The sequence below is a fragment of the Hemicordylus capensis genome, chromosome 5 (genome assembly GCF_027244095.1).
Source record: "Hemicordylus capensis ecotype Gifberg chromosome 5, rHemCap1.1.pri, whole genome shotgun sequence".
NCBI lineage: Eukaryota > Metazoa > Chordata > Lepidosauria > Squamata > Cordylidae > Hemicordylus > Hemicordylus capensis.
The window spans coordinates 180,655,717-180,683,139 of NC_069661.1; the positions used below are offsets into that span (position 1 = coordinate 180,655,717).

At 45.0% G+C, this 27,423-nt stretch overlaps 1 protein-coding gene and 1 non-coding gene across 6 annotated transcripts in view; both read left to right on the forward strand.

Moving 5' to 3' along the window:
* TMEM117 (transmembrane protein 117) overlaps positions 1-27,423 on the forward strand; it is a 355,803-nt gene that overhangs the window by 318,758 nt on the left and 9,622 nt on the right. For all 5 annotated transcript variants that reach the window (XM_053254798.1, XM_053254797.1, XM_053254800.1 and 2 more), the window contains one exon: positions 22,158-22,287. In XM_053254798.1, the coding sequence (XP_053110773.1) occupies positions 22,158-22,287 (130 nt within the window). The remainder of the gene's footprint in view (positions 1-22,157; positions 22,288-27,423) is intronic.
* LOC128328586 (U6 spliceosomal RNA) lies at positions 16,910-17,011 on the forward strand. Its single transcript, XR_008309315.1, has one exon. It is a non-coding gene; the product is annotated as a U6 spliceosomal RNA (small nuclear RNA).

The window sequence follows — 27,423 nt, forward strand, 5'->3', positions numbered from 1 at the left end:
AACTCTTAGTTAAATCTATATAAGATCACTTTGTGATCAGCTATAAAAGAGATAGCAACTAGTGAGATAGCAAAAAAGAGATAGCAACTTAGCCGCCCAGAGATGCAAGTTTGGGCGTGGTATAAATTAAACAAACAAATAAATAAATAAAATGAAAGTAGTGACCCAAAAATGGATCCTTAAGGCAATGCCTCTTTGTAAGAATACCAAATGGCAAAATCACCCACTATTTCATTCAAGTGTAATAGGCACACCTTTAGGGTGGGAATTAGAGCTGATTGTTTTATTTATTACATTCCATATCTACCTTATTGCTGGGTTAGAAGTTTAAAAAGTTGTGTCTGTTGTCACTTATGAAAGCAGCCATAGACAGGCATTTCTGAGCTTTATTCCTCACAGTGTGTGGTAATATAAATTGTATAATGGCACGAACACAGGAAATTTAGGAACCAACATTAGCTCTGCAGACATGACAGAAGGGTTCTTCATGCCATTATGCCAATGAATGAAAAAATAGGTAGATGTCAACATAAACTGTGTAGAATATATGATCCACTTTGTGGTTGACTTTTTATAAATTGTTCATATTGAGTAATCATATAACTTGGCATAATGTCTCCTTTAGGAACACAGTGATGCAACGACTCGTTCATTATTCTGACTTGGCAAATTGCTCCTCTGCTGAGACAATTGATTTGTCATTTGCTCAGACATTTGAAAAAGATTATCCCTCCCTTCCCAGAAATTCAAATGTTTCGCTAGCTAGAGTACCCATTTTAGATGGTGTGGGTTTAAAAAAAAATGAATTGAAGCATATGTATGGGGAAAGCAATTTAAAAAGGCACACACATTGTGCTGGCTCTCGTATTTATGAAGTTTGACTTTCACATGCCTCCCTCCCCGCCAGCTGCAAAGTTTGGCGCCCCAGCTTAAACTTGGGCTGTGTAGGCTGCTCACTTGCAAGGCTGAATAACCAGCACACATAAATAACCAGTAAATGACTAGCCTGCCCTGCTTTGAGGATACCGTGGGAGATGAAAAATCAGTTATTTTAACTGCCTCAGGAGGCCTTTTATATGATCAAACACAAAATGCAATGACCACACGTTTTAAAGCTTAAAAGTTTTATTTAAAGACCTAAGGCATACAAAATGGTAAATTTGTGGCAAAAGATACGTACATCAAAATATAAGCATGGGCACACTATACAATTCTAAGCAGCATAAAATGTGTGGCCTTTAAAGCAACTGTTAAGAGTGATGTTCTGAATAATAAAGCCCACCCCAATGTCCCCTAGCCTTTTCTATACTAAATGAATCTAAGGCCTTAGCCTATACCCCTAAGTAAAATCATATTTATCCTTCTGGCAGCTTGAGGAGTTTTCAGGCTTCTCTCTCTCTCTCTCTCTCTCTCTCTCTCTCTCTCTCTCTCTCTCTCTCTCTCTCCAATAAAATAAAATCCGTATTAACTAAACACTGAATTAGCTATTAAGTGGATAGGTGGGTATATCAGAATATAAGTTGCATAGATGAGGGGTTGTTGTGAAAGAGAAGGGAAGAGAAAGAAAATAGTTTTCTGACAGAAAAGGCATCTTGGACAGAAGATCCCAAGAGGAGAGAAATGTGCAAAAAGGGAAAGGTGAAATATAAGAGAACAAGGAGGGGGGTAATCTGCTGTTTTGCTGCTGACTTTATATTTTATACCCAAAAAAACAAACTTCTCCCTTTTGTCTTCTTAGGCCCATGTTGGTTTCCACCTGTGGTGCCCAGGATTCTCATTGACTCTTTGGGTTCCCACTTTCCATAATTATTAGAGAACTAATATGCTGGCAACCTGGATCCCAGCAAAAAACCAACCCCCCACTTTTGACAGGGCTTGTTAATGTTCAATCCCCCAGTTAACTGTCACCATCAAGCCTCAGTCATGGATTAATGGAGAGGCAGAGTAGGCATTTGCCTACGGTGGCACAATTTGAGGAGTGGCAAATTTTGCCACCCCTCAAATTTTGCTACCCCTTTCTGTGGGTGGTATCTGTAGCAAGGGGGAGGGGGTGAGGAGAAAGTCCCCCCTTTTACAAAAAAAAATGCCACTGTGTGGCAGTGGCTGTGGGGAGGGGAAAGAATCTCCCTCTAAAGAATGCCACTGCCAGCGGTGGGATGGGGCATGGCAGTAGTAGCTGCAGGGAGAGTGGTGGTGGAGGGGCAAAGAGGGGAGTGTCTCTCCTTTTACCTTTGAAAATGCCACTGCACAGCGGGATGGGGTAGCAAGTTCCTTCCAGATCCCCTCCCAAGTGACTGCACGGTCCCGTGACTGTGCAGCCCATTTTCAGCCTTCCTCCTGCAGAGGGGCCCGTGCAGTCACTTGGGAGGACGGGAACTGCCTCAGACCGCCGAACCAGTTCATGGTTGGGCCAAAGTGGCATGAACCGATTCTTATTCAAACCTGTGCACAGACCTATCCCAAGATGTATCAACACACTTTGGCTAAATGGTACCAAGCTGTGCCTCTCTCTTGCTTGGAGGCCCTTTCTTCTTTCAAGCAAATTTAGCTTGAGTATGGCTTTTATCCTAAAGTCTTTCACAGTACACAGCAAAATGTAAGATTTTCTCTTATTTTTCTTCACTTGGTTCCGATTCTGGTCCATTGTTTCTTTTCAATATGAGCTTCCATAGTCCAGCATAGGCCAAAAACAGGCCAAGATAACAGGAAACAGTTCCCAGTCTATTATGGGGACAAAACCCGAACACTGCCTTGTGGGTGGGAGGGGGGTGGAGTTGGCACATGGCAGTTGACAGCTGGCACTTTCTAATTACAGTCAAAATGAATAGAAGAAATGAAGGTGTGTAATGAATCCTCATAGGGATTCATTGAGAAAAAGTTATTATACACTAGGAGTGTGCATGGTTCGGTCTGGGCACTATGTTAAGGACCGCCGGACCGGTTCGGAGGTCCGGTGGTCCAGCAGGGTGGGGGCATGTAGCTTGAAGGGGGTGGTGGTAGTACTTCCCCCCCACCCCGCCGCTCTTCTCCCTCCAGCGCTGGTGCGTTTTAAAATCTTCCTGGGGCGGCAGAGTTCCTCCCTGCCGCCCCTGCCCCCGTCATTGTTCTTCAAAGCTCTCAACGGAGTCCAGCTAGCGGCGCGCATGCGCCCTGCGTGGTGCGCGTGCGTCGCGTGATGTCCTACGGCGCGCACCAGCGGCGGAGACACGCGCATGCACCGCACAGGGCGCATGTGCGCTGCTAGCTGGACTCCGTTGAGAGCTTTGAAGAACAACGACGGGGGCAGGGGCGGCAGGGAGGAACTCTGCCGCCCCAAGAAGATTTTTAACAGCACCAGCGCCGGAGGGGGAAGAGCGGCGGCGGGGGGGGGGTAAGTACTACCCCCCCTCCAAGCTACATGCCCCTCAGTGCCGGACCACGCCTCCATGGTTCCGTGCACATCCCTATTATACACCAAAGAATCCAAACACTTGAAAAACATTGACCACACATTTTGCTCCATAACTCCACTTCTACAAGGACTAGTGCTTAGCTTTTTAAAAAAAGAAAGAAAGAAAGCTGGGGATGTCGGGGAATTAATAGGAGGAATCCGAATCTCAAATCAATTTGAATCTAATCTGGTGTGGTTTGATTTTGACCCAATGGACCACAGGGGCGATTTGTTCTGTCTCCAAGTCAGCTAGATTTGGGTACAAATCGATTTGTACCTAAATCGATTTGCACATCCCTAATCCCATGGGACATCGTTTCTCGTGACAGGCATTCCATCCTCTCCATTTTTGGTTGGGCTTAAAGATCAAGGAGAAGTGTGGATAGAGGGCAAGTTGCATAGAGGGCAAGTTGAAAGCAAGCACAATTGGTGACATTGCACAACATCCTTACTGATCACGTGGCATGTCTGTTGGGTTCCAGTTTCCCTGCATTTTCAGCCAAAATGAGATAGCCTTAACTGATCCTAAACTGGAAGGTGTTTTGACTATCTAATATATCTTTTCACAAAGAGATGAATGATATCATCAATGAAACTGATGGTGCTTCACTAAAGCCACACACATGGCAGCTAAAATACTGTGCCCTTTGCCTGACAACAATTATATGGGATCTGTTAATCCTTTGTAATTCTAGACTTCCAACTACTGCAAAAGCGCTCAACTAGCTTCAGCTCCGTTAAAATAATCATTATGCCCCATAGGAACATAGTAAAAAAAATAACATCTGGGATACCTCCTCCCACCCTTTTTACATCCCCACTGTTTAGTTTCTCCCTTGATAATATTGAAATCCCTGCTACTGTGTTAACATTACCATTCAAAATCTAAAAAGGAAATGGCATATTCCATAGAGTATGTTTTATTCAAATAAAGCCTGCCTTCCAATGCAAATTGGAGATGCACAGGCAAAAGCAGGCAGGTTTCTTTTTATGGCGCACTTGGCCAGTAGAACTGTAGTGGCCAAAAAACTCCACAACTCAGCCACCGCTCAGAATGTGTATGTCTTCCAAACAGAACAGAGCTGCACAACTTTCTCCTGCGGATGTTGGACTACAACTCCCATCATCCCTGTGACTGGGCCACTGTGACTGGGAATGGTGGAAGTTTGAGTCCATCATCAACTGGAAGGCCCAAAGTTGTGTAGCCCTGAAATAGGTCAAATGATTGATACAGCCATATACACCCAAGGCCTTGTTAGGCACCACTCCTCACTCAGCATTGGCAGAGCATAGTGCAGCCCAAGACCTGACCCTCCTTCACCTCTTTCTTAATCTTCCCGTGGATCACATGCTGCATTTCTTATACCAACTTGTGAACTCTTCACAGTTCACTGGCAGTGTGGTGTAATGTTAAACTGGCTCAAGATCACCCAGTGAGTTTCACCGGCAGGGGGGGCGGGAAGCCGTGGGGCAGGTAAGGGCACCCTTCCTGCCCCTTAAAAGAAAAGAACCCCTCCTCTGCCTCCTGGAGGTACATGAACTGGTTTGTGCACATCCCTAATGCCCCTGCAGCCTCTGGCCACTGCTTTTATGAAAAAGAGGCATAGAGGAGCCTTTGAACCTCTCCTGGCAGGAGCAGTTAGGACTGCAGAGCTAGCAGTGGCAGCGAGACTGAAGAACTGGCAGTGGCGACCAAACCCGCCATCTCTCCCAACAGCCAGCCTGCCGGCCACTTACACTGACTGAGCCTGGGCTAAGCCTTTAAATGGCCTCTGTGCAGGCCCAGGGAAGCCATTTAAAAACCTCCACCACTGCCAAAGCATGCGGCCATATCTCATGTTTCATGAAACTTTGGGTAATGTAAACTGCCCTGAGCCATTTTTGGAATGGTGGTATAGAAATCGAATTAATAATAATAATAATAATAATAATAATAATAATAATAATAATAAATTAATTAATTAATGTAGGCCCATAGCCATGCTATGTGAGGCTGAAGTGCAGCTGTCTGTTCCTTGCTCCCCAACAGGAGGAGGGAGGGAGAGATATTCATTCAAACTTGGGTTATCTGCTACTTGCACTGGGACCATCTAGTCTACTCATGCAAAGTAGTTCCACTTACATGGTCTCTGAAAGACTGTGCTCAGCTGCAAGCTGGGAGAAATCCACTGGGAAAAATCCAAGAATTGTATAACTAAGCTTCACAAGGGGCTTTGGGGGTGATGTGGGAAAGGCAACAAGTTTTTGTTCCTAAGAGCCAGAGCATCCTGCCTTTTTAAAATTCACATTTTATTCAGTTTTCATTACAATGTAATGAGGCTATTCACGCGATTGTAGAAAATCGGGCTAGCCCGCCCCTTAAACCGGGTTTGCAGAGCAAGCGCGCCACAAACCCGGTTTTGGGGATCACGAGTAGCTCTCCGGCGAGAGGCTGAAAATCAGGGCATACTGGAGCTCGCGCAGTGCATACTGGAACTTCCGGGGGCCGCATGGCCCCCAAACTGCCCAGCGCCCACCGGCTCCATCACGGAGCCGGCAGACGTGTGGGCGGCCAATCCGGCCACCCAGGACTCCCACCCTGCTCGTCTGCGGGGAGAGCGGGCTTAGCCCACTCTCCCCGCTTACCTTCCCAAACCACGTCTCACTGATCATGAGACCCAGCTCACTACTATTTCCAGGCTTCTCTGTAGTACCCGTGAAAAGGGCCCAGATCTATCTCAGTAATCTTTTGCCTTAGCTTTCATGCTCCAGTTCTAGGATCCCACTGTCCCACAGGTCTTCTGCACATTCTTCTTCAGTCTTCTGAAGACCTGATGGAGGGTACGTACGGCCTCTAACAAGGTCCCTCCATCCTTTTTCCTGCTAGAGTGTACGTTCCCTCTCCCTCTCCCTCTCCCTCTCTCTCTCTCTCAAGCAGAGAAAGCTCTTTCTTGGTGGCTTTTTCACCCCTCTCTAGCTCACTGCTGATAATTATTGCTTCTATGGAGTCGGTGTTAGTAAGGACAAAATGTTGTTAAAGCTAGTGGTGCAAACTATTGTGACAGTGCTCCACAGAAAACAACTTTCTTTGCTTGGCAGACAACAGTTTTAATATAGGTGGCTTTGCTGGGATTGGAAACCCACAGAAATCCATGTTTCTAATGAGGGGAGACCTCTTCTTATCCTGGGACCTCTTGAAGGTAGACTGGGGGTGGATATGGCTAGTTGGGAAAGTAGGGCTGGTAGTTGTTGCCAGTGTGGGTGAAAAATATTCAAACTTTCCTGAGAGGAAGTCAACTACAGAGCTGTTCTGTACAGGTGAATACACAGGGAGATAGTTGGGATGGGGTGGCGAGAGGAAAAGAGTTTTATAAAAATTTAAAATTGCCAGTGAAAACTCTCCTAGGGATTCATTTAATAAGGGTCTTCAGCAGCAATCAAGTAAGTCGGGGATCTAGAAGAAGAGAAAGGAGGGGTCATAAGAGGCCATCGATCAAAAGGCTGGATATGCTTCAAGAAAGAATGCATTTCAACTATGGATCCTTATCTTAAGCAAATTACTGAGCCCTCTGTAGGTTTGCCCATCATTCCTCTCACGTCATTTTCTAAAATTATACTGCAGCCATTGCTTTTGAGAACTGGAGGATGCTATAAATAGGTTTTCCTTTGACTGGCAGAGGCCTTAATTCATTCAAGGCTCACAACCAAACTCCAATTCCATCTTTCAGATCCCCAAAAGAAGCAGTTAATTCATGCTTTTTCATTGACAGGAGAATGTTGATGAGAAGGCTTTTGATATTCAAACCAAATAGTTTTGTTTGTCAAAACCAGGCTGAGTTAGTGCAATTAGAATTGGGCTGACTGTGTTTTCTGACAAGTCTTCCCAAGTGATTTCTAAGCACTGAAAGCCTTTTAGGATGAAATTCATGTTTTCTGCATGGACTTGGCAGAGGTAGATATATTGCTCTGGTATAAAACAGCTGAAATAGCATGTCTCTGCACTTGCGCTCAGTAAGGAAGCTTCTGCATTGGGGTCAGAGGGAGTAATGTAGAACAGATTTATTCTCCCCTCCCTTTGTTTTTTAAACCCCCATTCAAAGCTCTTGATTTGGTTTTATGATTCCATTCATTGGTTAAGGGGGTTGATTTATGGATGAATTATAACTAGTGGCTATGCCTGAAACATTTTACTTGGAAATAAAATTGGGTGGGAATGATCTGTTTGTTTTTATTCAGAGAATACATTTCCTATGGCTTTCGGTAATATGAGCTTATTTCATTTCCTTGAATCGCTATGAATGGGCAATGTAATATCTATGTGGAAGGTACAGAATAATAACCCTGGCACCATGCTAGTTTTATGAAGCCTCACGTTATTGCTAAAAACAATAAAACTGGTAGACCCTGCATTAATGGTGGGAGACTACTGTGTCCTTATTGCTCTCATGACAAAACTTTGAGTAAATGATGCACAATAAATTGAAAAGTGTTCCTTATGGCAGATGCCAGAAAGTGCTCCTGTGATGCAAGTACAGGTATAGGCATATACTTGGATATGGGAATCTGTTTTTACCTACATTATCCAAGGCATAGCCATCTTGGCTGTAAGTTTCCATATTGCCTGCTTAGATGTCATAGCATGCAGAGATTATGGAATGTAGGCTGCTAATCTGATACATACATTCACATTCATTGTATCACTTCCTTTTAATCAAACTGTTCCATCAAATCTGACAAAGATGTATACTTTCCTAGAGTGGATTGACTGGCCTAATCAGATTTCCTCAGCCTTCCTGGGTAGTCTGCATAGAGGTGAAGCCATGGATAACTAGGATACTACTACATAAATAAATCTTCAAGGCTATAGGTCTCTGTGTAGAATTCTGAAATCATCCTGGATACAAACATTTCATCCATATGTCTTACCAGTAGTAGAACTGATTAGTTGTCAGTAGCTAGAGCACAGATTCAACAGTGTCTCAGAAGGACTTAGCTTCTTGAGGAACGGGGAGGCCTGCTTAACCCTTTCCACTCTGACCATTTATCTGCTCAAAGCCACTCTCTGCTTTTCTTACCATAGATATCAACCCATATCTGTCCCTCCATGGGCCAGTTTGGAAGCCCTGACAATCCCATCTTGGGGTCCCTGACAATTCTAGGAAATGTGAATTTCAAACCAATCTCCCATCTTCTCTTTGTCTATAATTTCATATTTGAAGAGTCATGAAAGTTGTTTGTTGATTGGCTCATATTCTCAGTTAGAGGTATTAATCTGAACCTCTAAGTTGGAGACTCCTTTGCACCAGTCATAATGTAGTAAGTGAATTCCAGCCTCTAAGAAAGTTCTGTTACTGCCACCTGATTGTGGGAGTCTTGCTAGCATTAGCTTCTCTTACATTAGCTCAGCCTTTCTGAAAAGTTGATTGGACCAGTGTTCCAGAAGCTAAGCTTTTCCTTCCCTATTGCCTTTGAACAGGAGGTCTCTGCCCCATTGTAAGATGTCAGATCTTTCTTGTCCTGGAAGAGCTCTCTCCATTTGTCATTTGAAGATGTGAATATGTTGGCATAGGTTTAGCAACCTTAGATCTTAGCATGAGCTCACCATAGTAACACCAGTGTAGAGTGCGTGAGAAGTATTTTCATCATGCTATTTTATTTATGAGTTGCCTGTTGTCTGTGATGTTTTTCTGCCTTTTGGAGTGTTATAAATAAAAACACCTATCTTGTTAAAAGCACCAGCATGGTGTAATGTGACAAGCACACCACCCTACATGCCTAAGTGCTTTGTTATGTTACTGACCTAAAAAGAGTGTGTATGGGGAAAGTGCAAAGAATGTCTGTGCCCATATAGACTGTGGAGAGGGTTCAGAGACCTGGCCCAAGGACCCACCCTCAGGATCCTCTCTCTAGGTAGATCCTAATTGAGACCAGGATAGTATATTATAAAAGAACTGATGGTAGTAGAATGAGGCAAGACTTGGAGATCTAAGTTTTTGTCTGATGTGGTGACTAAGACAAGGAAAATCAGAACAGCAGGGCCATGTCAGTTCTCATTGGTTCCAGTGGTTTCTGTGAGACAGAACAACCAGATTGCAATCTAGAATACGGTTTCAAGGTGTGGATGGAAGCAGGGTGGGGTGAGGTGGAGTGGGTTAAAACCTGACATCTGCCCCAAACATTTTTGTTGGGATCCCTGCAATATACATATCTATTCACCCTCCTGTCTATCCTTATTATACTACAGCAAATATTTATATACTGCTTTTCAACAAAAGTTTCCAAAGCGGTTTACATAGAGAAATAACAAATAAATAAATAAGATGGAAATAAGCATTTAGCTAGGTCATAATAATTTATTCATTTATGTTTACTTTATAACCCACTCTTCCTCCAGGAGCTCGGAGTGGTATACATGGTTATTTTTATCCTCACAGCAATCTGCCCCCGAGTCACCCAGTGTGTTTCAGTGTGGCTGTCAGGGGATTTGAACTCAGGTCTCCCCGTTCTAGTACAGTACTCTAACCACTACACCAAGTAGCCAGAATCAACTTAGGTTAGTAAACAATGCATAAACTGTAGTGCAGATTAATCAGCACAATTCAACACTTCAAGGAGAAAGAAAGAAAGAAAGAAAGAAAGAAAGAAAGAAAGAAAGAAAGAAAGAAACTCCCTTATACCGAGTCAACCATTGATCCTTCTATGTCAGCATTGTCTACACTAACTGGTAGCAGTATCTGCTGGTTGTCTACACTAACTGCCAGCAGTGACTGGCAGCAGCAGTATCTCCAAAGTTTCAGGTGCGAGTCTTTCTAGCCTTACCTGGAAATGCCTACCTGGAGATTAAACCTGGGATCTTCTGCATGCAAAGCAGATGCTTTACCACTGAGCTACAGCCCTATCTGCAAAGGTAGCATACATGTGTCTCCCATCAAGGGACGGACCATACCAAGACCTGCTTCAGCAAGGTGGTTGTATCATGTGCCCTTAGATCATGGGATCAAAAGAAAGAGCGGCGGGCCGGGGTGGGGGGGAGAGATCACAAAAGTATTCTGGATAAGCAAATAAGCAAATGTGTAGAATCTTTCTGTAACTGGATTTTTCAGAGGATCTGAAGGCACATCTTTTGTAGTTCATGGTGACAAGAGCAATGATGTTTCCCATCTACTTCTCAATAAGAAAATTCCTTTCATAACCTTTCCTTTCATCAGCCAAAGATCACATTTCTTCGTTTAACATCGAATCTTTGACATAGATTTGACATAAGGGTGTGCACAAAATGGATTGTGCATTCTGTTCCGAGCTTGGAATGGAACGCATAGTCTGTGGATTGTTCCATCGGAACAACCAGTCAATCCTGTTGATCCAAAGGAACATTCTCAGAACATTCAAAATGTTCCAAGATTGTTTTGAGTGCCATTTTAAAATCCAAAATAGTGTTCTTCTGGCCTCTGCACACGTGTGGCAGTCATTTGCATGGTGGTCCTGACCACGCAAATGGATGCCACGCATGGCACAGAGGCCAGAAGAGCACCATCTTGGATTTCAAAATGGCTCTCAGAATGCTCAGACTGTTCCAAGTCAGAATGGGCTAGTTCCGTTCCAAGCTTAGAACAGGCCCTTCATTTGAGCTCAGAACACTTGAAATGGCCCGTTTTGAGGCAGAACGTTCTGTGTTCAGAATGTTCTGCACATCTTTACATTGACAAGGCCATTGATGTTTGGGCTTAGTAGCAAGCAGTGAGAGGTAATTAGCTCATGGCTAGATTTTCCACTTAACCAAATGTTATAGTCTGTTTTCCATAGGCTCCTGTACATGGGTGAATAATAATGAAAGTTTTCACAACAGACATTGCAAAATTGAGGCAGAGAATTTGAAGCTATGTCAGTTTCCCTACACAGTAATACACTAATGGGATTTTATGAATACATTAAGGCTAACAATCTAATCCATTTTTAGGATTATAAAAAGTGAACAAGTGGATTATATTCATTCTGTATAATTAAACCTGTACTACTTATGAATGTACCTCTTTTAGTATTTTTTAAAATTCTTCCTTGATGGTTTTAATTCTGAAAGGCATATAAGTACTTTCCTCATCCTGAGCAGACTTTGCTTCTTAGACTGTGGACCTCCTGATGGAGGAAGATGAATTTGAATGGGTGACGATTCTGTCCATGGAAGCAGGTGGAGATAACTAGGTTAAGATTCAGCTCTTGACATGGAATGAGAACGACCAACACGCACATTTTTTTTCATATGTTGTTTGCCTCTTTATTTTTTAATCTCTTTTTACATTTATATCCTGCTCATCATCCAAGGAGCCAAGAGCTGTGTGTGTATGGTTACGTCTAACTTCACAACCCTGTGTGGTTAGCCTGAGAGGTATATGACTGGGCCAGAGTCACCCAGTGAGTTTCATGGCTGAATGGGGATTTGAACTCAGGTCTCCCTGGTCCTAGTACAACACTCTAACCACTAGAGGCGCTCTTAGGACTCAGTCGCCTGGGAGGCCTCCAGACGTTTCCCTTTCTCCATGATGGTGGCAGGCGGCAGCCACCCACAGCCACCCCCACACCCAGTCCCCAGCAACTGTGCATGCTGGTGATGGTGGCCATTTGCGCAGGCTGCTGCCGCCACAGTAGTGTGTGGATGGGCACCAAGTCACCTCAGTGTGGATTTGGATGGGGCTGGGCCGCTGCTGCTAGTGGCCTTTGTGTCCTCCACTTCACCGCGCCGAAAGCGGGCTGAGTGAGAGGATGGCCCTGTGGACAGGGGCCGCCTCGGTGCAGCAGAGATCCTGGCTGCTGGCAAGGGCGGGCAGCCGCCTGGCTGCTCACACGCCCCAGCCCCTCTTGACTCTGCCTGCCTGCTTCAGGAACATTGCTGCATGTGCGAGGAGAGAGAGAGCAGCAGCACCACTACCACTGCTAGCAGCGACGCCAGCAAGACCGAGCATGTTGAAGGGGGGCAGCCAGCTAGAGAGCTAGGGAAGTGGCCAGCCAGGCACTCTTGGCTCTCTACCACAGCAGCAGCTGCTGCTCCTGAGCCCAGCAACCAGCTGAGTCAGTCATTAAAATGGTAACTGTCTGTCTGCTTGCTGTATGGCTGCCTGTGGGTGGGTGAGGGTTTCTGGAGGGGTGGGGGCCTCCAGAGGGGGGCCCTACCAAAGGTCTTTAGGTCCAGACTCAAAAATTACCTAGGTGCACCCCTGCTAACCACTACACCACACTTGTTGAATTGGGGCAGTGGAGTTTATTGTCTTTTCTTATTATTATATGATAGGATACTGGAATCTTCTTTATATATAATTCTCCTAAACATACCTGTTGCTAATCCTGTGTGTGGCAGCTCTCACGAGAGCTGTGAAAAAAATAGTGATATCAGCCAGAGGGCCAGCTCGGCTGCAGGGAGGAGGAGGAGGTGGCGGCAGGCCATCCCGGCCACAGGGAAGAGGTTGAGGTGGCGGAAGAGATGTCAGGTGGCAGACCACCTGACTGGTGGTCAGCCAGTGGTCCCTGGCTGACCCTGCTGCAGGGAGGAGGACGCGGCCTGGTCAGCCAGGCAGCGGGGAGAAGAAGTGGGCGGGCTGGCCTGCCAGAAAGGGGGGGGAGCCGAGAAGGGGGGGAGAAATTGGTTGGCCGTCCAGAAAGCCATGCGGGCTAGTGGGGGTGGTGGAGAAAAAGGCAGTGGCAGGGGGGCGGCCGGAGGTACAGATGCTCTGCGCCCGGCCCAGCTAGTTCACAGTAATCTTTAAACTATAATCGTTCATGATTTTATTTTTATTTGTCTCACATAAAATTTCAGTTTAAGTGAATGGGTAACTGCACATAATTGCATGATATCCATGAAGAATTCCCATATTCCTTAAAATGATCAGCTGAAGTACGGATGTTGTTTTTCCTTTAAAAAAAAAAAAAAGCCGGAGCAAGACAAAATGCATGTTGCATTTGCTAGTGACTTATGGGAAATGTTAATAGACATGACAGAACGGAGTTATTTCCCAGGTGTACAATAATACAGCATTACATTGTTGGCTTATCTGACTCCAGAATTAAATGAAAAAATTCTGTCCGTGAACTAAAAGAATTACCTGGCAAATGTTCAACAGAGTTGATACTGGAAGTAGAAAAGCTAAAATTAGTTTCAGAGAATAAATGGCCTACTGTATTGAGTTTTGCATTCTATAAAGTGGATTGGGAGAAAAGAAATGTGTAAGAACAATAAGAAAGCAGAATATTCTTTGAGGGTTTTTTAACCGTTGAGATTTTTGAACATATTTAAAGCAAATAAATACAGTCAGATAAAAATGTCTACTAGCTGTGATCAATTGGGCAATGAGATAAAGGGATTGTTTTCTGGAAGGTCTTGGATTTACTCCAGGAACCCCACAGACCTACAAAACACATTACATGTATGTGTCCTCATAAGTATGAAATACGGCTGTCTCCTTTTATTCTTAGTTATGTATTTTTAGTAGTACTTTCAGTACCTTGATCTATGTTCAGGAGGACTTTTTAAAATTTATTTGGTTTTATTGTTTGTAGGAGAAGTTTGATTGTCTTCTCTTCTACATTTGTTTATGCTGGTTGCTGACCGAAATAAAGAGATTTGTGCATGTATGTGTAGTCCATATATTTCCCTATGAACATGTGGCAAGCAAATACAAGCAATTTTGCACTGTGCACAGACTAGGAGCAGCTTTCTACTCAAAAATATTTGTCACATTGTGCTTTCTTTACGTGAGGGTTAAAGCATGCATCAGGGAATTCATCAAGCTCAGTACAGATAGGCCTTTAGCTTTGCATGTACAGTATTGTCCTCAGAGTCAGGGTGGTATCTTACTATTCATAAAGTACCTAAAAATATACTAAAGGCCAAACTATATGTGATGTGGGAGTTCAGTGTTTGAACTTCTGATCTGCCCCCCCAAAGGGGACCTAATTTGGATTGGAAGCCGTGGTACTAGGGATTTCTAATCATCTCCAGCCTGTGTTGCGGCCCTCAACTAAATTACATTCCTACAAAGCTTTAATTAGGAATGTGCACGGACTAGTTCATGCACTCCCAGGAAGCGGGTGATTACAGGGAGTGTGCCCATCACTGCCCCACTGCTATCCCCCCCATCGGCACTCTCCCCAAAAGCGTTGGTGTGGGGCTGCAGTGTACATCCCTGCAGCCCCAGTCAGTGTTTTACGGGAAATGCGCATGCACGTCAGTCATTTCCACTATGACACTGACCAGGACTACAGAGAGGTATGCTGCAGCCCCGTGCCAATGCTTTTGGGGCAAGTGCCGGTGGGGAGAAAGTGGCAGGGCAGGGATGGGCTCCCTCCCTGCCCTTAAAGATACCCCCCCGGCGCCTTCTGGGAGTGAACAAACTAGTCCTTGCACATTTCTAATTATAGCGTTGTGGGAAACCTACCCCTTAAAGGTAACACCCCCCCTCCAAACTGGCTTGAACGCCATCATTCTGAACCAGTTCGGCGCTCCAGAACAGGAGCAATTCAAAAACTGTGCCCTTCAGTTTTGTCCTTTGTACCTTTAGCAGGAGCTTTCCCAGACAGCAGACTTTACTGAGAGGCTTTTCTGCGAGTTCAAAGTTGCCCCCAGAAAACCAACACAAAAATTTGATTTTTTAAATCTTGGATATAAATCAGGCTGCACTCTAACATGCAATAAAACACCCGAATTTTGTGTGAAGTGCTCCCTGGTAGCTCACAGGGACTTCAGAGTAAATTTGGCTGATATCTCTCCATTCCGGAGGAGATGCGAACTAAAAGCTGGGTGTGAAAAACTTCCAGGGGATCTAAGTAGTGGAATTCTTGTGGAGCAAAAGGGCTAAATTTCTCCACCCTGCCCTACAACCCCAAACCAAATTTCCATCCCATCAGGGCTGCTTTTTGAAAAAGAAATGCTGGTAGTTCCAGTGATGGGACTCCCACCTCATATACAATTAGGCCCTTTGTCCTTTCCTTAAGTGCATTCTCTAGTGCCTGTTGTCTTTGAACAGCAAGGTGAAATCAGAATGAGTCAACAGGAGACCTTTATTGTTAGTGAATTCCAATGAGCGCTTCCCCTGCATTTTTAAAAAGCGATAAATGTAAGCCGTTGGTATGTGTGCACATTTATTTTTACAATTACAGCAGCTTATGTGCAATCTAGTCTAGGCATTCAGTGTCCAGTAGCTAATGCAACACCAGGCATTGTACAGCATGATCTCCAGCGTAGAGAATGGTCATGCAGCTCAACAAAAATCTACATGATTACTCAGTGAAATATTCAAGAATACATGATGGCCACATACAGTGATTAACCTTTGCTATGTGGGTAGTTATCACAGAGTGAAAACTGAAGGCTGTGGGTAGCAGTATGGCAGGTGTAAGGCAATGGCTATCAGACCTAAAATTTCCCTCTAATTTGTCTTTAAAGGACCCCCATTTCTGAAGGTTGTAATTTGGAACTGTTACTGAACCTCAGGGTGATAATGGAAATAATTTCTGGCACTGATGCTTTAGTAGAGCATCATTTAATCTCAGCAATACAGATATTGAACAGATTGCCAGAAGAGAAAAGGCACATTCCTAAATGATTTATCATTATGTGGTATACTTGTGTCTTCGATGATGTATTTCTGTAGTGAATTAGGGTTGATTTTTAGATGCTTGTTTGTATGATGTATCTTCATTACTCTGCACATTTTGATTTGTATTCTGGCATTTGAATGTTGTTTATTATACGGCAGGTGGCTTGCTGGGTCGAGTTCCTCTTCTTTCTGTCTTCCGAGTTCCTCTTCTTTCTTGTTCAGAGTAGGACAGAGATGATGCCTATTAACTTTACGTGTAAAAATGAAAATCACTATAGCTGGCATTTGAATTTATTCTCCACCTTTTTATCACATAATGTTTATTATGGGTTTTTTGGTTTTTTTAAATGTTGGCAGGGACTCAAAAAACCAGGGATTTCCCTTGAGATCTCTAGTCCCAGTGCACCAGACTAGGTGTTACATACAACAGATGGAATGCTTTTCCAGAAAACCCTTTCAAGAGGCTATGAAGCAAGCACTGTGTGTGAAGCCCGTGGAAAGAGATGTTAACCCTTTCCATGCTTACTGCTTTCGACTCCAAATCACACACCCCAGCTGCTCCCTCCCCCAGCCTTCCAAATTGCATGATTGCAAAGGCAAATGTGTTTGGAATTCCACAAAGGGCAAAGTGATTTGGAGTGGAGAAGCTGTGTGTTGTTAAAAGAGTTACACATGGCCTCCATGACTACTCTGCTTCACATTACCACTCCTGAAGTGACGTTTTCTGAAAACAAAAAGACCATGGGAGATGAATTACACCTATATAGTGGCTGGTGTCCACTGGGGCTCATAGGGCGGAGGGCAGGGCAGGTAATGGTAGTAGGCAGAGCCAGTGGTAACATTAGGAAGAGCTCACCATCATCATTTATTACAGTCCACAACCAGCCAGCAGTTACAGTAATCAACAGTTACATTTTCGCTTCAGCAGCACATATGCTAAAATTGGAACATTACAGAGAGGATTAGCTGGCCCCTGCACAAGGATGACATGCAAACCCATGAACAGGCAGAGCTATGCTAGGTGGTGCTAATAGTAAGTGGGTCCATGGGCAATATCGGGTGGAGCCATCTAATTCTGTTTTCTCCCCATCTTCATCCTTTACCAAAACCACTAAGGACACTTAGAGCTATATTAAGCAGAAATGGAGCCTCCATGTTCAGAGGCACTATATCTCTGATCACCAGATAATGAGACTTTCACAGTCTTGGGCAAGCCACTCTGAAGGTGACTATTCATTTAACTAAACCTTGGCATAATCCAGCATGGTATTTCTTATGTTTGCTATGTAATTACAAAAATGACCTACCCAATCCTTATTATGTGACTAGCTGTATGGAATTCACATCAGTGAATTATTATAGCAAGGGTTAATTCTATAGTTGGTGATTCATGAGGAGGTGTGAGCGGGAAGTCAATATTTGTTTAATGTGATGTGAATGTTAAGATATTGTTAAAATCAATAAAATTTTAAACAACAAAAAAAGGAATTCACATCAGTGATCATGTAAATAATAGTGGACAACATGATACTCAGTCCCATCGATGCTAAGCGTGTTCAACATTGGCAGCCCCAATGGTGTAGTGGCAGAGCAACAGATGTCATTAGTGTGGTCATCAACACCATCCTGACCATGCATGGCCTCCATGCATGAGTGGAGGCCATGTGCTTGCCAGTGCTGCATGCGGGCTGTTGCAGAGCATTAGAGGAGAGCTGGTCTTGTGGTAGCAAGCATGACTTGTCCCCATATCTAAGCAGGGTCTGCCCTGGTTGCGTATGAATGGGAGACTAGAAGTGTGAGCACTGTAAGATATTCCACTCAGGGGATGAAGCCGCTCTGGGAAGAGCAGAAGGTTTCAAGTTTCCTCTTCCATGGCTTCTCCAAGATAGGTCTGAGAGAGATTCCTGCCTGCAACCTTGGAGAAGCCGCTGCCAGTCTGTGAAGACAATATTGAGCTAGATAGACCAATAGTCTGACTCGGTATATGGCAGCTTCCTATGTTCCTATGTAGAGCTGTTATACAATGCATTTAAAGCACTTCCGGTCAGCAGCACAGTGCTCCTTTCCATTTTTGTTGCCCCAAAGTGCTTTAAATGCTAGAGGTGTGCACAAACTGATTTTGTGCCTCATTTTGAAGCTGAAATGGTTCATGCTGCCACCGAACCAGTTTGGTGGTTCAAGTGCAGCATGGGGGGGGGGAGCAGGATCTTAAAAGTGAGTACAGAAGATCCTTATCTGCTCGCCCGCTGCTCCACTCAACTTGCTGTTGCTGCTGCACGCTCCACAACAGCCCACATGCAGCACTGGCACGCACATGGCCTCCATGCATGCGTGGAGGCCATTTGCATGGTCAGGATGGTGCTGTTGACCACACTCATGGCATCCGTGCATGCACGGAGGCCATGTGCATTCCAGCGCCACCTGTGAGCTGTTGGGGAAAGCAGTGATGTAGTTGCAAATTCAGAAGTGCAGGCACTTTCCATGACAGCCCCCATGGCAATACCCACTCCAACAGCCAGAGAAGCCGAGAAGTACCGGTGCTCCGTCCCTGTTTGTCCCCCCTCTGGGGGAGAAAGCCGCAGCCACAGCAAGAGACTACATGGAGCGGCAGGCAAGTGAGTAGATAAAGACCAGCTATACTCACTATTCAAGCTACCCCCTCCGGCACCACACGCAAACTGCCAGACCAGCTTCGAACCAGGGCACAAACCTCAATTCTTGCACATCTCTGTTTAAATGCTTTGCTCAACAGCCCCAGTGCTACCCCGTCAGGACTGCCTTTGAAGTTGAACAGCAACCCTCTCACACCCTGAGCATCAACACAGACTGCAGGGCTATTCACACGTGCAGTCAGAACTAGGTTAGGAAAGCCCAGCCTGGTTTTGAGGGCACAAGGGGACTGCTGGGAGCTGCGCGGCTCCCAGAGGTGGCATGGCAACAAACCCTCTTTGGTGCTCTGGCTGTTGGCTAAAGTTTGGCGCTAGCTCGCCCGAAACCCAGGCTAACGGATCGTGTGTCGGTGCCGTGTGGCTCCGCATGGCACCTACACATGAATTGCCTCCCAGCCAGCGGTGGGAGGGTCCTCATAATGCACCATGCACTTGCTGCCTTCCGCTCTCAGAAACTCCCTGCTGCTGGCAGGAGCCAGGAATCGTCTAGGCGAGCGATCTGCTTGCTCAGCAAGAGAGAGAGGATCGTCTGTGCGGGAGGGAAGCATTTTGAGGCTTCCTCCCCTCGCCCCCCAGGGGCGTAACTATAATAGGGCAAGGGGAGACAGTTGTCTGTGGGCCCACTGCCTTGGGGGGCCCCCAGAGGCAAGTCACATGACTGACTCCCCCAGCCACACACCCACCCGTGCTTCTTTCAGTTGTAGTCAACCTCCGAAACGGATGTGAGTGTTAAGACCTGGAGTTACCAGAACAGCATGTCTTTCTCTAGTACCATTAAATGACTTGCATCGTCCACAATTTACAAAACCTTTTACGAAATAATTTAGGATGATGTTCTGTTGTGGCACATAGGTAGGTGTGTGTGTGTGTGTGTGTGTGTGTGTGTGTGAGAGAGAGAGAGAGAGAGAGAGAGAGAGAGTATACACACACACAATTTTACTATGCTTTTTGTTACCACTATTCAGCCTCATTTAAGATTACTTTACTTCATGAGCTGAGCTTCAGTGAAGGGGGCCCCCATTTTAAAATCTTGTCTCTGGGCCCACTCCAACCTTGCTACGCCCCTGCTCGCCCCTTTTGAGCCCATTCTCCGATTGTGAGAAAGGGCTCGGTGTATCTTGTCAGCCAGTGAATATAGACATGTTTCTCTATATATTTATTTCTCGGCCATTCCATTTTTGGTATACATCGTTTCATTCTCAGATCACCAAAATATAGGTACAGTTTTAGAGAGCCAGAATGGTGCAGTTGACAAAGTGTTGGACTAGGACCAGGGAGAACCTGGGTTCAGTTCCCACTGTCATAAATGTCTGCATTGGTAACCGTGATCAGTCTCTAATCCTCCCGTATAAGTTGCAGTCAGTGTAGGAAAATGAAACTGCTAAAATTGCCTGGTATACAAAGCCACAGCCTGCAAAGCCATGTTTGGTAGAAGCTTCAACCCCACCCACCTCCAAACTTCACAACACACCCAGTCGTTTGGCAGTGAGGCAGAACAGGAGAACTGCAACTTCACTGTCTGCCTGAGGTAAGAAATACAAAACTGTATCACTGTGATCCTCATGGAAGGTTGTCGTTGAATTTAAATCAAAAGAAACCCGTCACATGCACAAGGGAAGCCAGAGCTTCTCACATGATCTGGGAAAGCACAGTTTATTTACAATGAGCCTCTTTTGCCTTGGCAGCAGCTTTGTGTATGCAGCAGCTCTGCGGCCAGGTCCTTACTTGCTAAATTATCTATCTGTGATCTGACAGTTTAATTACAGCAGCAAGAACTATTACTGGAAATGAAAAGAATCAATTTCTGATTATGGTTTTTAATGAAGCTCAGCAGGGACCCAATTTCTTTCTGAGCTTTTTTCTTACAACAATTGAAAAAATGTGCAGGTGTTAATTCTATACCACCAACTGATGCTCAAGGTTTCTATGTAAGTAACCTGAGATACTTAAAGGTAGTCTCAGGTCACTGGCCAAAGAAGAAGATTCTTGTTTGGCTGGTGTACTGAGAAAGAAATAGCTTGTGGTGAGTGAAATTCATGCATTTAATTTAATATACACACACACTTAGGTGACCTGGCTAATCTTGGGTGCTGCGTGGCACATCTCGCAATACCCTGTTTCCCCGAAAGTAAGACCTACCCCGAAAGTAAGACCTAGCAGTAATTCTGATGTACCGCTAATTGCCCTAGTGCATTTTTGGGGGCTAAAATTAATATAAGACACTGTCTTATTTTGGGGGAAACACGGTAGTTCCAGTGAGAGAAAGAAGGCAGGTAAGAGGGATCCGCAGAGAAGAAAGGGCGAGTGGCAAGTGGGTGGTGGGGGAGAAAAGGCTGAGTGGTGGGTGGGGAAGAGGAAAGGGCGAGTGGCAGGGGGACGGGGGGAGAGGAAAGGGTGAGCAGGTGGGGTGAGAGAAAAGGGCGAGCAGTGGGAGAGCAGCAGGGAGAGAAAAGGGTGAGTGGCAATTGGGGGGGAGGAAAGGCCAAGCAGTGAGTGAGGCAGGGAGGAAAGGGCAAGCGGTGAGTTGGTGGCGGGAGGGAGAAAAGGGCAAGCAGCAAGCAGGGGTGGGAGAGGAAAGGGCAAGCAGGCAGTGGAGAGGAAAGGAGGGAAGTGCAAGCGGGCAGGGGGAGGAAAAGCAAATGGGGCCTTCCATCGCCCTGCCAAGTCTGGGGTGGGCGCAACCAAGCAGGAGGGGAAGGCTGAGTGAGGGGGCCTTCTGTTGCCGCACCAAGTCTCTGGAGTGGGGAAAGCCAAATGAAGGGATGGGAAGGCCGAGTGCACTAGCGTACAGAGCTCTAGCTCTGTGTGGAATCAGCTAGTATTTATATATTATATAAATATCGTGTTAATATAACTATAATATAAAAATATATTAATAATATAATTATAATAAATATAAATTAATTATCTTACAAAAATGTAATTCGGTTCTCTAGGGCATTCCATTGTATGAACCTGGTGCTAGGAACCCTGAATGTATACAATGTGTGGCCAAGAAGTGTGTGATTGCCTACAGACCCCTTTAGACACATTTTAATTGGTGGAATTTTACAGCTCCTCCTGACTGCTCACATTCTGGTCAGATAACATCGAAGGACTTCTGCCTTCATTAACGACTCTGACGCTGTGATTAGCCACTCCTTAGGTGACACACTTCCCTGGCAGAAGTCTTTAGGCATTCTCTAGCTGGGGGAGCTCAATGAAGGAGTTGTGCAACCCCATCAGAAAGAGCATTTCTAAAGTGGGGTTGCTCTACATATACCACACATGAGTCCATACTTTTTCCATGGGGATCTAGGCACAATGGTCACTTGCAAATGATCACCCCACAACTAGAAATGGAGAGAGAGAGAGAGTGTGTGTGTGTGTGTGTGTGTGTGAATGCAAATATTTCTGAGCTCTTCTAATGAAGGAGAAGTGAGGTACAAATTTGTGAAATAAATATTTTAGAAAAACAATTATATGATTTTTTCTCTTCTGTTCCTTTCTTACTAGGACTGGGAGTTTCCACATTTTATGGGTGATGTTGATGTCAATCTCCCTGGCTTGCCAGCTGCAAACTTTACATTTAGACTGCCTTATTTCAAAAAGATTTTAAAGGAGGAGTATCACATACATATAACAGGTACGTAACACTCCTTGGCACCCCTTTTCTCATGTTAAGCCCAACTTGTTTGTTTCATTTTTAATGTGAAATGCCTTAAACTTGTAAGAAAGTTAGACTTTCACCAGCATTGTTATGCTTGAGGGTTGCCATTTGATGAAGAGATTAGAAAGTTTTATCCCAAGAACCAAGCAGGACTGTATATCAGTTAGTTTCTTGGGTCATTTCTTGGTTTTGGGGCACTTGTGAAGACTCCAAGAGCCTCTCTGAAACTGACAAGGAATGAGGGCTAGAATTCTAGACCGTACTACTTAGACTGCATATTTTGTAATAATCCCTGCCATTTTTTTTAAAAAAAAATCCTTCCTGTATGTGCTAATCTAGCATATGAGTTAATGAGCTAAACTAATTTTTCCAAATAACTTTGAGGTGGGACTGGGAGTCACAGCTATGCAGTGGTTCCGCTCCTACCTCCCGGGCAGATTCCAAATGGTGTCCCTTGGACACTGATTATTATTATTTATTTTATTTTATTTTTACATTTTATATCCCGCTCTTCCTCCAAGGAGCCCAGCGCAGTGTACTTACTACATACTTAAGTTTCTCCTCACAACCTACCTGTGAAGTAGGTTAGGCTGAGAGAGGAGTGACTGGCCCAGAGTCACCCAGCAAGTATCATGGCTGAATGGGGATTTGAACTCGGGTCTCCCCAGTCCTAGTCTAGCACTCTAGCCACTATACCATGCTGGAACTTTCATATGGTGTCCCTCAGGGCTCCATATTGTCTCCGAAGTTGTTTAACATCTACATGAAACCGCTGGGAGAGATCATCAGGAAATGCAGGGTGTTATCAATATGCTGATGACACTCAAATCTATTTCTCCATGTCAGTGTCATCAGGAGAAGGCATAACCTTCCTAAATGCCTGGAGGTGGTGATGGGCTGGATGAGGGATAACAAACAGAGGCTGAATCCAGATAAGACAGAGGTACTCATTGTGTGGGGTTGGAACTTGGGAGATGAGTTTGATCTGGCTGTTCTGGATGGGGTCACACTTCCCCCAGAAGGAACAGGTACACAATCTGGGGCTGGTTCTTGATCCAAACTTCTTTCTGGTGTCCCAGGTTGAGGCGGTGGCCAGAGGTGTTTTTTATCAGCTTCGGCTGATATGCCAGCTGCATCTGTTCCTTGAGATAAATGACCTCAAAACAGTGGTACATATGCTGGTAACCTTGAGACTTAACTACTGCAATGCATTCTGTGGGGCTGCCTTTTATGTAGTCCAGAAACTGCAGTTGGTATAGAATGTGCCAGCCAGGTTGGTCTCTTAGTCATCTTGGAGAGACCATATTACTCCTGAATTGAAAGAACTATACTGGCTGCCGATAAGTTTCCAGGCAAAATACAAGGTTCTGGTTATAACCTATAAAGCCCTAAACAGCTTAAGCCCCGGGTATATGTCTTCTTCGCCATGGGAGAGGAGAGCTGGTCTTGTGGTAGCAAGCATGACTTGTCCCCATAGCTAATCAGGGTCTGCCCTGGTTGCATATGAATGGGAGACTTGATGTGTGAGCACTGCAAGATATTCCTCTCAGGGGATGAAGCCGCTCTGGGAAGAGCAGAAGGTTTCAAGTTCCCTCCCTGACTTCTCCAAGATCGGGCTGAGAGAGATTCCTGCCTGCAACCTTGGAGAAGCCGCTGCCAGTCTGTGAAAACAATACTGAACTAGATAGACCAATGGTCTGACTCAGTATATGGCAGTTTCCTATGTTTCCTATGTTTCCTATCCCCAAGGGTATATGTCTTCTTCCCCAAGATCATCGATAGTGATGTGCACGGTCCGGAGAAGTCCGGACCGGCACCGAAGGGGGGCCTTGTTTTTAGGGCGGGGAGGGCTTGCTTAGCCCTCCCGCCTCCTTGCCCCCGCCAGCGCCCGTATTTTCTAGTATAGGGGCGCTGGAAACCAGCCGCCCCCCCCCCCCCGCCGCTGCCGTTCGCCGGAGGCCCGGTCTACCCGCCGGGAAAGGGCCGGTCTAGGAGGCCCGGTCTACCCAGCGATCGGAGGCCCGGTCTACCCGGCCCTTTCCCAGCGGGTAGACTGGGCCTCCGGCGAACAGCGTGCTTTGCGGTGTGCGCATGCGCGCGCGCGCAAAACACCATTCTGCCGGAGGCCTTCCAAACGAGAGGAGCTCTGTGCCGGAGCTCCTCTCGTTTACTATCCGGTGAGCGGGTGAGCAGCGGGCGGGAGGGCGGGCGGGCAGCTAGCTGGGAGGGAGGGAGGGCTGGCATAGGGAGTTCTTTCGCCGCGGCGGCGGCGGGGGGGGCGGCTGGTTTCCAGCGCCCCTATACTAGAAAATACGGGCGCTGGCGGGGGCAAGGAGGCGGGAGGGCTAAGCAAGCCCTCCCGCCCTTAAAGGCATACCCCCCACCCGGACCCGGACCAGGCAGGGCCGGACCGGTCCGGCAGTTCGGCCATTCTTTGGAATGGCCGCCGGACCGGTTCGGGCACACCACTAATCATCGATGAGGTTCGTCTACAGTTGCCACCAGCTCGTCTGGTGGCTACTCAGGGATGGGCCTTCTCTGTTCCTGCCCTGAGGCTTTAGAATGCACTCCCTGTTGAAATAAGAGCCTGCCCATCTCTGACCACTTTTAAAAGATCAATCAAGACACATCTGTTCTCCCAGGCATTTAATTAGTTTTACAGTTTCAATAATTCTTAACATTTTAACATGTCTTAAATTTTAAATTGTTTTAATGTTTTAATTTTGTTTTAATTGTATTTTTATTGTAAACTGCTCAGAGACTTGAGTTTGGGGAGGTATAGAAATTTGTTAAATAAATAAATAAGGGGGGTTATATGAGGAAGCATTAAAAAAATCAGTCCAGCTACTGCCTCAATAGTGAAATCCAGAATGCTGCCACCTCCATCCTCCATACCATTCTGCATAATCTAGGCCTGATCTCGAGAAACAGCAGATAGGGTCGAAAACTGTTTCTGGACTGTACCTCTTCAAGAGTGCCGATGGTAGTGGTGGAGGCTGCATGTGTGAACACCTTCCACACATTGTGGTAATGTTCAATATACATTAGCAAGTCAGACAAAAAGCTAGTCCAGCTTCATTTGCCTGACATCTAATTTTCTTTGTAGAAGAAGGGTTTTCTTTTAATGTGGGGTAGCTTAGACATACAGTCTGCCACCTGCAGTCTGAAATGGTCCCATCTGGGAATAACCTTTCCATCCCATCTGCTATTGTGTAATAGACCAGGCCTTGCAAGAACAATTCTAAGAAGATGGCCTTTAAGAGTACAGTACTAATTGATATAATCTCAGCTTTCATATAATTTGTGATCATATATCTGTTCCTTAATACCTGTTCCCCATTTTCCCTGCCTGAAACATATATAGCAGTTCTTTAACTGGAATAAAGAAGCAGACAGCTAAACAAGAGATGTAGATGTTGAGGAGAAGAAGAAGAACAAGAAGAGGGGGGGGAGAGAAGGGAGTGGGGTTTTCTGTTAACATTGCTCTCAAATGGACTGAAAAGCAGCCTTTGATATTACAGATCAACTGAATTTCCAAAGGGGTCTGCTTTGATTTGAAAAATAGGCTTTAAAAAATCTTCCTTTAATAAGAAAAAGGAAAAACAAACTTCACCCAATAAAATTGACTGGCAGTAGGTTGGACAGACAAGCTCCACACAACACACAGTTGACGTGGCCATTGGCTTTGATGGTTTTAAAGAAGATTAGAATTCTCTATGATGATTCTAGCATGCTCATGGTCAGTACTCTACTAAAAACAAGTTGCTGGGGAACAAATGCCTTAACGCCACACTTGTGGACTTCCCAGGAGCCTCTGGATGGCCACTGTTGCAAACTGAGTGCTGGAGTAGGTGCAGCTTTGGGCTGAACCAGCAAGCTTTTCTGCTATGTTCCCTGAGAAATAAGTGCCGAACTCCCCTATCAAAACGTCAAGTAAAGTGATGTTTTAGACATGGCTGATGATACAGGGTAGAGCTTTCAATATCTTGGGATACTTATCAGATATGTGCTATGGGCAGGAGCAGAAGGTGAAAACTGATAATCCAAGCTACAGTGTTTAAAGATGTACTGCTGATCAAAAGATCAAGGATGATTAATTGTTTTCTGGCAAAAGCAACAGTGAATAGGAAATAGGAAGACCTGTGAAGATATTGATTTTGGGGGATTTAAGGAAATACCATTGACAATGAGTTAAGTGGTTCTGACAGTTTGCATCCATCGTTCTTTCCTTTCCTTTTAGTTCTGTTTAAAAGCAGATGGTCTATGGTTGGCCACTGCCTGTACACTGCATTCTCTCCCTCCCAGCCGCTAGAAGCTGATGAGGATATTTTTGTGGAGGGCATAATTTAATTGGCGAATGAGCACATGAATAGAGATTGTGGGATATTTTTTTTCCTTCCAGCTCAGAATTAATAAGTTCTATTTATTAGATTTTCTAGACAAATCAGTCTATTTGAATGCATGTCACAGTAGCAGGAGCCTGCTTTATCTCAGCTCTGTGCCATTCTTTAGGAGAATTATAAAGAGCATCAGCCCAGCATGAGAAACTCCCTTTAGGTGGGCTTTGCCTGGCCCATCTGTTCTTAAATCAATGCTAGTTTTTGAGCTCAGTTCATAAACTTTCTGTAGTGGCTTGCAGAAACATGCTGATTCCCTATCCAAATTGAGATCAGCTGGGGAAAAGAATCATGAAAATGTTTAACATGAGATATGTTAATATGAGTTTCTAATTCACATAAGTTCTTTGAAAATAGTGCCTTCTATATATGGGGTGTGTGTGTGTTCTGTCACTTTACAAAATTGTGTAGCTAGTAGTTAGACTATTATTAGATCTCAAAATCTGAAAGAGCGTGCTGTCTATTCTATTCTATTAAAAGAATAGCAGAAAAGGAATATGAACAACTGGCAGCAATACAGTGGAACCCTTTCACCACCAGTGGTCCCTAAAATGTTTTCTTCCACTTCTCTTTTCCAAGACTGTCATTCTCACTCATGACACACATAGGCAAGCCTGCAGGATTTGTACAATGCACCTTTTCTGAAACATTTTATAGTCCCAGAACAACAGCCACACAAGGGTGAAACTCCAATGCCTTTTGTTAAAATAATAAA